Raw genomic sequence first — 14,336 nt, 5'->3', positions numbered from 1 at the left:
CAGCTGTGGTTATAAGTGGGAGAAGGCCAGCTTTTGGCTTTCATTGTCTTTCCAGGCAATAAGATTTTTTTCAACTTTCAGCGTGAGGAAAGTCTGTGACACAAAACTCTGTGGTTGGGGGTGTTGTACATCCGGCAACCTTGACCCAGACCCATGGCTGCCATTGCATGTCATCAGTGAATTTGTTATGCATTTAATAGTCCTTGAAGACATGATTTGCTGACTCTTCTCCAGGTCCTGACTTTCAAAATCATGTAGTTATACCCGTTCTGAACAGGCTGTCATTGTGTGCCTGTGGTCCTATTTAATCCCCAAGTCTACTGCATGGAAAAATAGGGCCAGATTGCTTGGACTTTGCTGCATGTCCTTGCAAAATTCCCCTCTTAGCCACATATCTAACCCCATCTAAATCCCTATTTTTGGCACAAGTCTGTGTCTCTCTATTAACCATGATCCATTATTGTTTTTGTTTTTCTATTTATGTCTGCATTTGTGCTTGCTTCTGTATGTCCCTCCTTTCCTTTCTGTCTGTCTTGTGTGATTCTAGTAGTTTCTTTATCCGGCATCTGTAGCCCAGAACCTCTACCTTATATTATCATTTACCTTTCTATTTGCTATGCTGTTGTCTTCTAAACCCACATATGCTAACTCTCTTCCTTCAGCTGGAAAATAACCACCTTCCTTTGAAAAACTGTATTTTGAAGGAAAATCTCTACATTTTGAAGGAAATTCTTAATTAACTTTTACTCAAGATCAATTTTTATAGAACCATAGTGGACGTCAGGTGCTCCCCAGTTCTAGAGCATACTTGGTGACCATTAATCAAGAACCTCATTTCCAGGCCGAGTGAGTGAGGGGCAGTGCTCAGACCCACCCTTTTGCCCATTTTATGGTTCTTTAGCACTGACTGCCTCTCAAGAGATTTTCTCAAATCATCCAGCTAATTCATGGTTGTGATTATTTATTACAGAGTCTCATCCACTGTAACATCACCTCAGTAGTGAAGGTATGTAGTCAATATCTGTGCTAAATACTTAAAATGTAGTAGCTGTTGGAATCTGGCAACTCAGGAGAATTGCTTTTTTCTGCAGCAGAATTCTGTGAAGCTGAACTGCACTTGATTGAGAGACCAGGCAGTGTTTTTTTTAATTGTCTGATTCTCTTTTCATCAGGAAAATACAGTAATGAATTTATTCTCCAGAGTGTCTGAATCTCATTTTTCATCAAGTTTTGTCACATGTCAGGAAATATTAGGCTTCAACATATTAGACATTGAAAGTTTCTCAGGATTCCAGAGTAACTTGAAAAAAAATGGTGCCTTCCTCTAATTTTCGTCTTTGTTAATGGAGGAAAGCTCACTTGGTTTGAAAAATGACAGCAGGCCTGGCTTGGATTTTTCTGGACTTTTGACATTCAACAAATATTTGTTGAATTGAAATTCAAGATTTCTTGTATTCTGATCCTATCTCAGCTACTAGTTAGTTGGACAGTGTTGGCCATGTGGTTTAACTCCCTTGAACTTCAGATTCTTCATCTGTTCTTGAAAGAATGTTGGACTAAGGGATGTGTCAGGTGCCATTCAGCACTCATTTTCTTTGATTAGAGTCAACTGCATAAGCATTTGCAGGCATGACTATCACGAAGCTGTCCTATATTGTGCCTTTGTGTGAATAAGAAAAAGGCACCCCCTCAGAGCAGATGATTTGGGAAAAGGTGCTGCTTAAGCATGGATAGATGATGCTTTTGTGTGAACACAATGTTTCCCTTTCCTCTGAATGGGGAGAGCCCTCCTAATGGCTTGTGAGTGAACCCTGAGCTTTCAGCTGACAGTCACCCCCACAGCTGGGCACCTTGCCCAGTACACAACATTCACAACTGCACATTACAGTCCTTCTGACTGCTCTGGAAGGTCCAGTAGAACTGTAGCAGTGAATCAGTATGATCCATGGTTTCATGGCATGGGGAGCCCCATTAGGGATAGGAGGGCCCAGTCTCATTTTTATAGCATGGCCTGGCAGAGAAGGGTTGCTTTCCCAAAGAAAAATAAGTTGCTATCAATATAAGGAGGGAGATGGAGGCTGAGCAAACCAATGTAAAATGGACAAAAGTTATGTTCACCATTGGTGGTTCTTCTGTAAAAAGTTTTGTAGTTGTGCTCAGTTTTTATTGGTACATACATTCTTTGTAAGCCGAGCAATCAATAGTTGTTTTAAAACCCCAGCTGATGTAATTGTAAGTTTTATAATGTCCAACTGTTGTCTGCAGCCTTACCACTAAAATCTTTCATGTTATTTTACACGTTGATCTTGCAGTCTTGGTCCATTTGGTCACAGGGTTTCCCAAATATATCTGACAACCTTCTGGCGCCTTTAGCAGACAAATGCTTTGATTTGCTAAAACATTTTTTTATATATTGGTAGACACTAACTTCCTTAAATAGCAAAGAAAGCAAATTGCAGATTAGCTTTCTGAGAACACCATGCCTCAGTTGGTCACACTGGTTGGAAGCATGACTAGCATCACTTTGTTATCCCAAAGGAGCCACCTGGAAATAGTAGCATTCTCTGTCAAGGGCAGGGATGTGGGAATGAGTCTGAAGGCAAAGGGAAGGTGGGGTAAGAGAGTAAATATCAGGAGCTTTGAGACAAAGAGAGACGCAGAAAGTCTAATGTTATCTCTCTGTTGGGATCATTCATCCAATAAGGCTAGTGATTTCAGTAGGGAGGTTTTGAAGAAATGCTGGTGCTGTCCGACACGCTCCCATAGTGCCCTTTAGGGGGAGGGGAGAGAGAGCCAAGGGGAAGATGAGGGCATCATCTAGTCCTCATGCTTCTCCTGTCTCCCTCAAAACCCAGTCTTTCAGGAAGTAGTCTACTGCCACTCCACCCTCACTGCTGCCCCAGAGCAGTGAAAACATTATCTGGAGGCCCTCAAGGTTGGGATTAATGTCCTGACCTATGATATAGGGATGATGGCAGGCATAGAGCCTACTGAGAAGCTCCTGTAGGGCCCCAGACAACATGGAAAAATAGGCAAAATTTGTCTTCTGGTCTTCAGTCTCCTTTATTTCTCTGCCCCTCCCCTTCTGTTTGGATCCTCTCTTCTCAAGCCTCTTCTAGAGACATGCTTGATTCCACTCAGTTGTACTTTTGAGAACATTTCAGTCTGTGGGTTTGCCCCTCCCTCCCTTTCCTTCCTTCCTTCCTTCCTTCCTTCCTTCCTTCCTTCCTTCCTTCCTTCCTTCCTTTTTCTTTCTTTCTTTCTTTCTTTCTTTCTTTCTTTCTTTCTTTCTTTCTTTCTTTCTTTCTTCTCTCTCTCTCTCTCTCTTCTCTTTCTTTCTTTCTTTCTTTCTTTCTTTCTTTCCTGAGAGAGAGAGAAGCAGAGGGAGAGGGAGAGAATCTTAAGTAGGCTCCATGACCAGTGGAAAGCTGGACACAGGGCTTGCTCTCACAATGACGAGATTATGACCTGAACTGAAATAAAGAGTTAGATACCTACTTAACTGAGCCACCCAGGTGCTTCTGCCTCTTCCTGAACTCTTAAAATGAGTGCCTTATAATTATGACATGAAAAGCTCTTTTAATGGGGCATTTAAGCTGCAGAACTGGTAGGAAAAACCCCTTCCAGGGCCAGGCAAGTTGGGACAGGGAACAGATTCCTTCACACTGCTGTAATTCCACTGGACAGATAGACATGATCTGTATATGGAGCTATTTCACAGTCCACCTGTGAGCTGCTTACTTGGCTGCTGTGGGATTGAAGAGATGTACTTCTCTATCTCATTCCTTTCATGTGAGACGTTCACGGACACTTGTTAGATTTCCTGACGTCCTTCCTACTTCTAACTCATGGGTGAAGTTTGTGATGGCCCACCTACTTATGCCTGTCTCCCAGAATGAAAAGTATCTGGGGAACTTCAGTGTTGATCCCATGGCTGGAAGCCAATTTCCATAATTTTTCACTGCCCTCATTTTTCAGGAAGACTAGCTTTATGGGGAAGAAACCAGAAGCCTCTAACAGTTTGCCATTAGTCTAGGTTGCCTCTTGTGGGTTTTTTTTTTTTTTTTAAAATTTTTTTTTTTCAACGTTTATTTATTTTTGGGACAGAGAGAGACAGAGCATGAACAGGGGAGGGGCAGAGAGAGAGGGAGACACAGAATCGGAAACAGACTCCAGGCTCTGAGCCATCAGCCCAGAGCCTGACGCGGGGCTCGGACTCACGGACCGCGAGATCGTGACCTGGCTGAAGTCGGATGCTTAACCGACTGCGCCACCCAGGCGCCCCTATTGTGGGTTTTATTCATACTCTAGTGTTGCCAGAATCATCTCCAACGAGTGTCAGCAGATTTTCAAGGCCACCTGAGAGATAAAGCTCTTTTTTCCTACTTCCTCTGGCACCTGCTTCCCTAAGCCCCCACCCACTGGCTACTAACTTCCTTTGTTAGAGGGCTTAATTCTACCCTTCCTCTTACAGATGACACAGCTAATTCTGAAACGCATGGAATCAAGGTAAAGTCTTTTTTTGAAAAAGCGCAGAACAACATGGCCTCCCTGGCCTGACAGTTAACTGGCCTGGGGACTAGGGACAGGGTAGGGAGGGTGGGGGGATAGGGTTCATCTGGCTGCAGCTTTAACCAACAGAAAAACTGTGATGAAAGGACATGGTGATTGCAGCAGGAAATGTAGCATTCTGGGCCAGGCCAGCTTTGCAAACAGATAAGCCTATTTGAAGGTCAAATGTGGCATCTACTGGAGGGAGGAAGAGAACAGTGGTTTCACCACACATTGTATTAAAAAGATTAACTTGGGGTGCCTGGGTGGCTCAGTCGTTTGAGCTTCCAACTTCAGCTCAGGTCATGATCTCATGGTTTGTAAGTTCAAGCCCCACGATGGGCTCTGTGCTGACAGCCTGCTTTGGATTCTGTGTTCTCCCTTTCTCTCTGCCCCTCCCCTGCTCACATTCTGTCTCTCAAAAATAAATAAATGTTGAAAAAAATTTTAAAAAAGATTAACTCATGTTGAACATAAAAGAAACTTCAGAGGTTGGCCTGAGATCAAAGCTATCTTTTGTTATTTCTCAAATTTTGTAGTAAAAATCACCACCTGTCGGTGTCTCTACTTAGTCCATAGTTTTATTACCCTATTACAACACCCCTTTGGGAACTGGCTTTTCTCAGGTGGTATTCATTAGACACAAAAGGTTGATAGTTTTATCTTCCCTAGAAGAAGGGGCTTAGCCTTGTATTCTAACTTGCAGTTTCTTGTTTTTTTCTGAATTGAATCCATCTAACTGGGAAGGATTAAAGTTACTGAATTTCAAAAGGATTAAGTAAGGACCCTGGAGACTTGTGCATGGGTTCCTGTGTGAACAGATGATGGACTGTCAAATTCCACCCAAGAAAGGATTCTGCTTTTGACATCTGTCCTATCCTGGGTCATCTCTATGAATCAGAAGGGGCCTTGAACTTATGTGGTCACATTTGAGAAAGAAGGACCCCTTTCTCCTGAGTCTTGTCTGAGTGGAGTTGGTTCTCTGCATTTTGATGGTGGATGTTTGTCATAGCAGAGCCACTGTTTTGAGTCACAAGCCCTTGATGTCACGACTGTTGGGTAACATCACTGTATGGTGTTGGGGTCTACACCATAGGAAAGGGCCACTTATGGTTCTGGGGAGAACACTTAGTGCACACAGCAGCCTAGAGAGGGTGGACTTTTCCAGTGGTCACAGGAGCCCCTTTGTTTTCTTTCTTCTCAAGCTGTGTGTGACCAGGCAGCAAAACATTCAGAACTTTACTTCTTTGATTTTTAGGCGGAAAGGTCTCATCTTGAACATTTCTTCCGGGGTGGCCCTCTTTCCCTGGCCACTCTACTCCACGTATTCGGCTTCCAAGGTGAGCAGTGGCATGCAGTCCAAGTTTCCTTCTCCTTCTGCTCTTGTTTCTCCTAGCTGGCATTTTCCTTTGGACTTTGGATCATCTGGCAAGCTGATGGACAGATTTGCCTGGAGAGCAAATGTACAGGGGGCTTCTGTGTACAGGGCTCATCAGCAGACATCTGGGAACCATGTCAGCAGATGCCCATGGGTTGATGAAGCCCTGAGGCAGCACAGCTGGACAAGCACAGTCCCCATGGGACTCCAGGCCCCACTCAGCCTCTTGCTTGATAGCCCTGCTCCTTTGCTTCCAGCAAGTAGCACTGTGTCTTTCTTCTGTCCTGGAGGCCTAGCCAGGTGGCCCATGCCTTAGTCATAAAACCAAACCCTCAGAGGAGGGGGTGTTCCCTGGCACTGAGACAAGGGAGAGCCTTCTCTGGGTAAGGTCATCTATATGCAGTGGCCCTAGGCATGTATTAATCCCAAAATATATGTTCCTGCTCATTGAGGGAGTTCTTCCCAGGCCAAGAAGTCCTAACTCCCATTAGACAAACTGCTGCATTTTAAGGTAAAGCAGGTCAGCTCCCTGCAGTCCCTTTAAGATCTGAATAAGTTGGCTCTGAGGACAAAGCAAGCTCTCCCCTTAAGTGTTTTCTCCTTTTTCCTCCAGGCTTTTGTGTGTACGTTTTCCAAAGCCCTGCAAGCGGAATATAAAAGGAAAGGAATCATTATCCAGGTGAGGTCAACAGCTCTGAGTCTGTGGGACTGGGGCTAGGAAGCGTGGATTCCCATGGAGCTGGGGTACTGCTTCCTGCAGGGCAGGTGGCACATGCATGGCCAGGTGGGAGGGTCTGGATGACACCACGTGAGTTCCTGTGACCCTCGCAGTGGTAGCTGCCACCGTAGTTGCCCTAGGTGCTGGAGGAGGAAATGGGGCAGGGTGAGTGAGCACTGCATCATGATAGTGTCTTGGTCTTGTCTGACCAGCCTTTACTCTCTGACTCAGGTGCAGGAGATAGGTTTAGGCAGGAGGAATTGTGGAGAAGAAGCAAAAGAAAACTGGGCAAGAGATCTGTATTGAAAAGAGGCGGTGGTTGGGGGGTAGCAGCGGTTGGGCAGTGAGTAGCATTTGTGAAGGGGGTAGTATTTGTTGGGGGGTAGTGGCCATCAAGGGGTGTAGTGGTGGTCGGAGAGTGGGTAGTGGCAGTGGGGGGGGGGTAGCAACGGTTGGGGTAAGCAGTGGCGGTAAGGGAGTAGCAGCGGTGGCGGGTACTCTGGGACCTGTTCATCTGTGATAGGTCACAAAGATCCCCACCCTGGTTCTTGAGCGGTTAGAGTAGAAGTGCTTGGCTTCTTCTTTCACCTACAACAGCAGAACCATCGTGGAGATGACCTTGTCCCAACCTTAAACAGAGGAGGGTTGTCACAGCCATCAGCAGAGTGTGCAGTATGATTCTTGAGGTGTCAGTGACATATATGTGCTTGGCTCAGCAAAATAGAGTTAACTGCTTTCTGGAACTTGGAATAAACAGTTTACAGAGGTTTTTTGTTATTGTTTGGGAAGAAGCTTTAAGACATACTATTAGAAATGAAAAGGTACACTCACAGTTAAATCTGTAAAATCATTGCTGTACATACTGATTTTCAATTAAAATACTCAGGTGAGAACATCTCAGATGGCTGTTCCTATAAATTAATCACTTATAGGATAAAGGCATATCAATATGCCATATTCAATAGGCAGATATGAGTTAATGGTAGGAACTTTGCAAATAGCACTTTCATGGTGAATGATTATAACAACCCTGTCACTAGACCACAGTTCTGTTCTCTGCCCTGATGGTCTCAATTGTCACCTATGAGATACTTCCCCCTCTTATCCATTCTCCAACTCCCAGCTGAAGATAGATTCTTTTTGCAACAGTGCTGCCCCATATAGGCTAAGTTTCCTGCAGTAAAAAATAACTCGTAAAATCTCATTGGCCTCAAACTGCAAAGATTTATTTCTCATTCACTATAAGCTGGCAGAGAGGATTAACTCATTGTAGCCATGCAGGGACCCAGGCAGATGGTGCAGCTGCCATCTTGGATATTGTCAGTTGACATGCCAGAGAAAAAGTGGGAGGAGTTCTTGAAGATCTTGCTTTGATAATTAAGGGCTCTGGGGTCAAAAAATATAAGAAGCATGCGTTCTCAAACCCAGTTATTTCTGTATCTGGAAACTGGGTTTAAGAATGCACGCTTCTTATATTTCTCTAAGAGTAACACTTTGAGATCTTTAGAAGAAAACTGTTATACAAACTGTTAATTTCCATGAGAACCAATTCAATTGGATTGATCAACTTATAATTAGATTCAGTTATGAAACAACACAATTTCAAGTGTGATATTGATTAAGTTTTGGGGTGGGGGGGGTTTTGGAGCCGATGGCCAAGAAAAAATTCTTGAAGACATCTTTGGTGCAAAAAGGTGATTTTATTAAAGCATGGGGACAGGACCCATGGGCAGGAAGAGCTGCACTGAGGTTGTGAAGAGTGGCTGGTTATATACTATGGAGTTGAGGGAGGTAAAGTCAAAAAGGAGGCCTCCAGAGGGACTTTGATATGCTAAAGAGGACTCAAAGATACTGGAGGCCTGGCTATTGTCAAATTAAGGTTGTTTTCCTGTAGTAAGGCATTAGCATAGGACAGTTGGGAGTTTCTCGAGAAATGTTATACTCTGTACTTGTCTCAAGTATTTGTCAATTGGCTGCAGGTTATAAGGAAATTTAATTTTACCTGCCATTTCCTTCTTGCCTTTGTTCCCCACATCACTATGGAGGCATGATGTTGGGGCTCCAGGAAACTGAGTCCATAGGTTTCTGGAGATTAGGCTATTGATAAGATTGCCTTTTTCTTGTACTTTACTAAGATATTTATAAACTGATGGAGACCCATGCCCTGTACAACTGTGATCTCTACAGTTAACCATTTATTTTCTTTCCTTTCCTTTGTTCTTGGGCAGCCTGGCATCCCTGAGGAATATCACACATATCCCACAGGGTGTGTGTGTGTGTGTGTGTGTGCGCGCATGCATACACTAGCTTGTATTTTGCCCTCAACATGCCTTATGCTCCCTCATCAATGTGAAGAAAATGTGATGTGAGAAAAAATAAAACCAAGAAAACAAGCATGGATCTTTTTTTTCTTTCTAAAGATGCTGAGGTCTCTGTCTGGGAATAAAGTAAGAAACCCCATTATGAAATCTCATGCTAGGACACAGTGTGGTGAGATCACAGGTGGAAACATGCTGTTGAATTTGCAAGGCACAATGTGTGATTGTTTATTTTTCTTACCACAATAGGGAAGATCATCAGGTATGTGCCACTCCTGGCTCCTAACTGAAGTGTGAAAGTGTGAATCCAGACAGCTTTGCATTGCTCCAGCTTTGGCTGTATGTGTTGGAAATAAACTTCTCAGATAATGTTGCCAGATAAAATATAGGACATCCAGTTTAGTGTGAATTTCAGATAATAGTAATTTCTTTTTTGGTATAGGTGTAGGTCATGTAATACTTGGGACATATTATACTTTAATCTTTTTCCTTGTTTGTCTGGATTTCAAATTTTACTGAGTGTCCTACATTTTTATTGTTGAAATCTGGCCACCGTGTCTAAGAGATAACTCATGTCCTCAGTCACCCCATGTACATTTGAACCACCTGACATGGTTGTGGCTAAGGCCTCAGCTTGAGTTAGTGATAAAGTTAAACCAGAAACCAGCCTTTCTGATTCACAGCTCTGTGCCAGTTTATGCCTTGTCAGTGCTCCATTATCAGTTAAGATCCCGAGACTTTTTACAGGAAGAACAGAATTGGAAAATTAAGAGGTGGTTAAAATAAGTGTTAATTGCTCAGGTGTGGGCAGATTGCTCCTGTGTTATGGCCTTTATTTCCCACTGTAGGTGCTGACTCCCTATGCTGTTTCGACCCCAATGACAAAGTATCTAAACACCAACATGGTAACCAAGACTGCTGATGAGTTTGTTAAAGAATCACTGAATTATGTCATGATTGGAGACGAAACCTGTGGCTGCCTCATCCACGAAATCTTGGTAACTGATAAATTCTTTCTCAAAGCAAGAGAGGCAGGTGTGCAGGCAACCCCAGCAGAGCTCTTCCTTGCTATTGGAACAGTCAACCGTTTCCTCTAGTGCTGCCAGAGGGTATGCTACTAAGTAGTAATATAGCCAGTTAAAGAGCATATGTGGCAAAGAGGAGAAGCTGGAGGCCTGGGTGCTCAGACCATAGATAATCCCAAAATTGGCAAATATCACCCTTGGCTGCCTCACTTCTTTCCTCAAAAAGTAAGGTGGCTTCCTGAGTGCTTGGGAAGGGCAGACCAAGACACAGGGAGCTTCCCTGGGTGGGGGTGAAAGGGGTTGCTAATGTCTTCTCCGGCCCCCTGTGTTAGGAAATGTTTAGCTAACTGGCTTTCCAGGAAAAAAAAACCAAAACCTTTGATTTATAGTGTTTGCTGATTTCCATGGTTTAAGAACTCCCCCATGGCTGAGTTTATAGCTACCATTGTGTTGTCATGGCACTTGAATTTAGGAGTGTGCATGATTGGCTCTTTTGGGCAAGAACAAGCTGGCTCTTGCACAGCATGGACTCCACCAAATGTGGGAATAAAATTCAGTGGCATACGGTATGAGGAGTTCCTACTGTCCCTAGGCTGCTTTTAGAAGCAACCACAAACATGAAACACAGGTAGATTTGACTGTTGCATGCTGATACTGAAAACAAACACACACACAGTGTCAGGGCAGTTCTGTTGCCGGTATCACCAACACATTTTAGACAGATCTTTACTTTCCCTTCATATTTCAACTGTCTCATGTTGAAATGAGACATATTTCTCATATTTCTCCTCTGCCTCATGTGCTTTTCTGCCATGGGAATTCGGTTTCTCCCCACTGTCTCTTTCTCTCTCAGGTGCTAGAAGGATTCATGGGTGAATACACTAAATCTTCCCAAAGCATTCAATTACCTCTTGGGACTTACAGAGACTCTACAAGAGATACTGAATTGACTTAGAGAACTACTTGCTACTTTTACTGTAGAACCCCAACAGTGTGCAGAATCACCAATTTAACATACACTTTTACAAAGTGGACATGCAGAAAGACCGTTAGATATTTATTTTGCCTATTGCTGATCTGGTCTTTCTCCAGATTACCACTTGCTGTGTGGTGGATAAACAAATGTACAATGAGTTTAAATTTAGTTTGATCTGGTAATCTAAACTACATATTTAGAAAATGTGCTTTTGTCTATTATTTAAAGTTTTCAGTCTTTCTGGGAGCATCCCTTTCTCCTGACTCTCTCACTGAGATGATATTGGGAAGAAAAATCTCCACTATTTCCTGCTAGTCCTTAAGTGTGTGTGGCTGATGTCCCACATCTACCTGGTGCTTGATGACCCTTTCTGTCCATTTGGCTTGGCCAGTAAACTGCCAGCTGGTAACTGCAGACCTCTGAATCTCTGCTACTTCCCTCATCCAGCCATAGCCCTGCAGTCCTTCTGCAGCTTTGGTTCATAAACATGCTCTGGCTGTCACTTCCACATCACCATCAACATGGACTTGACTCATGCTGGATAAACGAATGTCAGCACCTCCCTCACCATGCTGAGATAATGTTCCATATCTCCCCCTTTGCCTTCAGTGCCACCTTTACTTATTTAACACAGTTTCGTATTCTTTATCTGAATCCCCTGGTTCCCCAGCCCTCTACCCAGCCTAAGCCCAGAGGACACACATATCAAAGGACACACATCCTCTGGGATGTTGATGTCTTTAATGGAATCCATCAGCATTTAGAAAATGTTTTCTTGAGCCAATAGCCTATCTTGCAGGGATGTTGTTTTGCTATATAATGCAATTCTAGATGTCAAAAGTTGAAAAAAATGTTTGGCTTTTCTTTTTTGATTTCTTTTTTTGGTAATGTTTGCTTGTTTGTTTGTTTTGAGATAGAGAGAGAGAGAGAGAGAGAGGTAGAGAGAGAATGTCAAGCAGGCTCTGCACTCTCAGCATAGAGCTCAATGAAGGGCTTGATCTCACAAACTGAGATCATGACCTGAGCTGACATCAAGAGTTGGATGTTTACCTGACTAAGCCACACAGGAGCTCCTCTCTTTTGATTTCTTATGTAACAGATCAGATCTCTTCTGGCAAACAGATGCCAAGTACAGACTAGGCAAAAGAGTCCTTGTGCCTGTCAAAGCAAAAGAGAAAGCAAAGGAGAAAACACAAATCATTAAAGCCAATTTAGTGTTTGCCGGGACTTAGAAAGATTGTTGAATCTAAAGTTATGAGTAATCAAGTAGAATCGACTGGTAAACAAAAAACCGTTCCATTACAAAAAGGCAAGGCAAAGACAACATGCTCTTTACTCCCAAGGAGTTTTAGGGCAGGAACTGACATTAGAATGGAATCTCTAAGGTAGAGTCTGTGTGGTACTTGAGGATACCTCACTTAATCCTCCTAATCATTTAGTAAGGTAGGTCATTTGGATCTTGTTTTACAGTTGAAGAAACTGAAGTTCAGAGCTAGATCAGATGCCCAAGGCCACTTGACTGGTAATGGTGAAGCTAGGGTTTAAGTCCACTTTAGCTCAATGTCATGCTTTTCCTGGTTTCATCTATACCATCCTTCTAGGTTGGTATGGGGTAGACAGCAATGGAGATGGAAGAAGGGACATTTTAGAACATTTTCTAGGGACCTGGAATCATTTATTTTCTTTATGGATGACTTCACTAAGCCAAAATATTTAGTTTAAGGCAGAGCTAATGAAAGGGCTTGATTTTGCTGAAAGATTAAAAAGCTCTAAAGGGGAGAAAAATGAAGTCCTTGAGGAAGAAGTTGCATTCACTCATTGACTTGGTTGGTGGAAGAAGAGTTCTACTTTGGTTCCCAGAAGCTGTCTTTGGTCCCCTACTTAGAAATATCTCAATTAATGCAATGGTCTGAGAATCTGAGCTGTCTGAAGAATATGAACACTCCCTGAAAAGCTCACATCTTCCTCTGGTTGAAAGCCTGTTGTTTAGTGGGGAGCAGGAATGTTGGATGCCCAAGATTACAATGTAGACAAAATGATTTCTTCTGGGGGTCTGGACCAGTTTTATAGGACATGGGTATGATTTGAGGGCAAGAAGCCTTCCAATGCTTATGCCTATGCCTGACATGCAGCCAACTAAGCATTCATGCCTTGGCTTGAAGCACCCTCCTCCTTTTCCAAGAAAATGCTCTGTGTTAGTAATTTATACCTTGCTGTGTCAGACTTTTGTTCGTGAATTCATCTATGCATTTGTGTATTTGCTTAGCACCTATTATGCCTCAGGCATTGTGTAAGGTAATAAGAGCATTTCTGACTGTTTTCTGGAATCTCATTTTAGTAGAACCTTGGTAAAAAGAACCTGAAGACACTGGGGAGATTGGGCACCAGGAAGAGGAAGTGCTTACTAAGAGAAGGAGAAAGGGGTGTGGGGTGAGTTCTGAACAGAGTTCTCTTAATTTAGAATTTCTTCTGGGCTGATTGTACAAGTGACTGTTTTGGTTTCTGAGAAAATCTTGCTTGCTGAGAAAGTGCTACAAAATTTTTAAATTTTAGCAAATGCTTAAAAGATTTTGAGACTTAAGTTCAGTAGTCAGAAAGATATTTTTAGGGGCGCCTGGGTGGCCCAATTGGTTAAGTGTCTGACTCTTCATTTTGGCTCAGATCATGATCTCATGATTTGTGAGTTTGAGTGCTGTGTTGGGCTCCATGCTGATTGCTTGGATCCTGCTTGGGATCCTCTCTCTCCCTCTCTCTACCCCTTCCCTGCTCATGGTTTCTGTCTGTCTCTCAAAATAAATAAACTTAAAAAAAAGAAAAATATTTTTAAAGATAATGACTATAAATTGAGATGTTTAGTTGTAACTTGTTTGCTCTTCTTTTTTCCCCCCAAACACTCGTGTTTTTGTCTATTTAAGCGGAGCTTCCTGAACCTGATCCCATCCTGGGTTTTGTACAGCAGCACATTCCAGAAGAAATACATGGACTACCTCAAGCACAATACCAACACCATATAGTCCAAGTGGGCTGATGCTCCATCCAGCATTGTTCTCCAAGTTCCGTGTTGGCTGCAGAAAACTTATGAGCAGACCAGCACCTGCCACTCCTCTGAAGCTGGAGATGCTGTGTCACAAATACAGTACTGAAAATACAACTTTTTTTTTCCATTTTACTTGAGTCTGGAGATCTTTGGGAAAGCTGTAGTGTAAAAATGTGTTGTGCAATGGGGTTTTGTGGCTTTCTTTGTGAGAAGATGGGAGTGTCTATAGGAGAAACTAGAGGAATTTCTACATGGGATTATAACATAAATGTGGTGAGAAGAAAGCCTTTGATACTTGGCATATTCAGAACAATTATACCTATAAGCTACTTT

General features: G+C 42.9%; 1 protein-coding gene across 1 annotated transcript in view; it reads left to right on the top strand.

The window, feature by feature from the left end:
* HSD17B3 (hydroxysteroid 17-beta dehydrogenase 3) overlaps positions 1–14,105 on the top strand; it is a 48,308-nt gene extending 34,203 nt beyond the window's left edge. Inside the window, exons 6-11 of the mRNA XM_030293701.1 lie at positions 971–1,006; positions 4,475–4,509; positions 5,810–5,891; positions 6,543–6,608; positions 9,814–9,963; positions 13,882–14,105. Coding sequence (XP_030149561.1) covers positions 971–1,006; positions 4,475–4,509; positions 5,810–5,891; positions 6,543–6,608; positions 9,814–9,963; positions 13,882–13,980 — 468 coding nt within the window. The 3' untranslated portion in view covers positions 13,981–14,105. The remainder of the gene's footprint in view (positions 1–970; positions 1,007–4,474; positions 4,510–5,809; positions 5,892–6,542; positions 6,609–9,813; positions 9,964–13,881) is intronic.
* The last annotated feature ends 231 nt before the right edge of the window (positions 14,106–14,336 follow it).

Source organism: Lynx canadensis, chromosome D4 (assembly GCF_007474595.2).
Source record: "Lynx canadensis isolate LIC74 chromosome D4, mLynCan4.pri.v2, whole genome shotgun sequence".
In the NCBI taxonomy this organism is placed as follows: domain Eukaryota; kingdom Metazoa; phylum Chordata; class Mammalia; order Carnivora; family Felidae; genus Lynx; species Lynx canadensis.
This window is presented reverse-complemented; position numbering and strand designations above follow the sequence as displayed.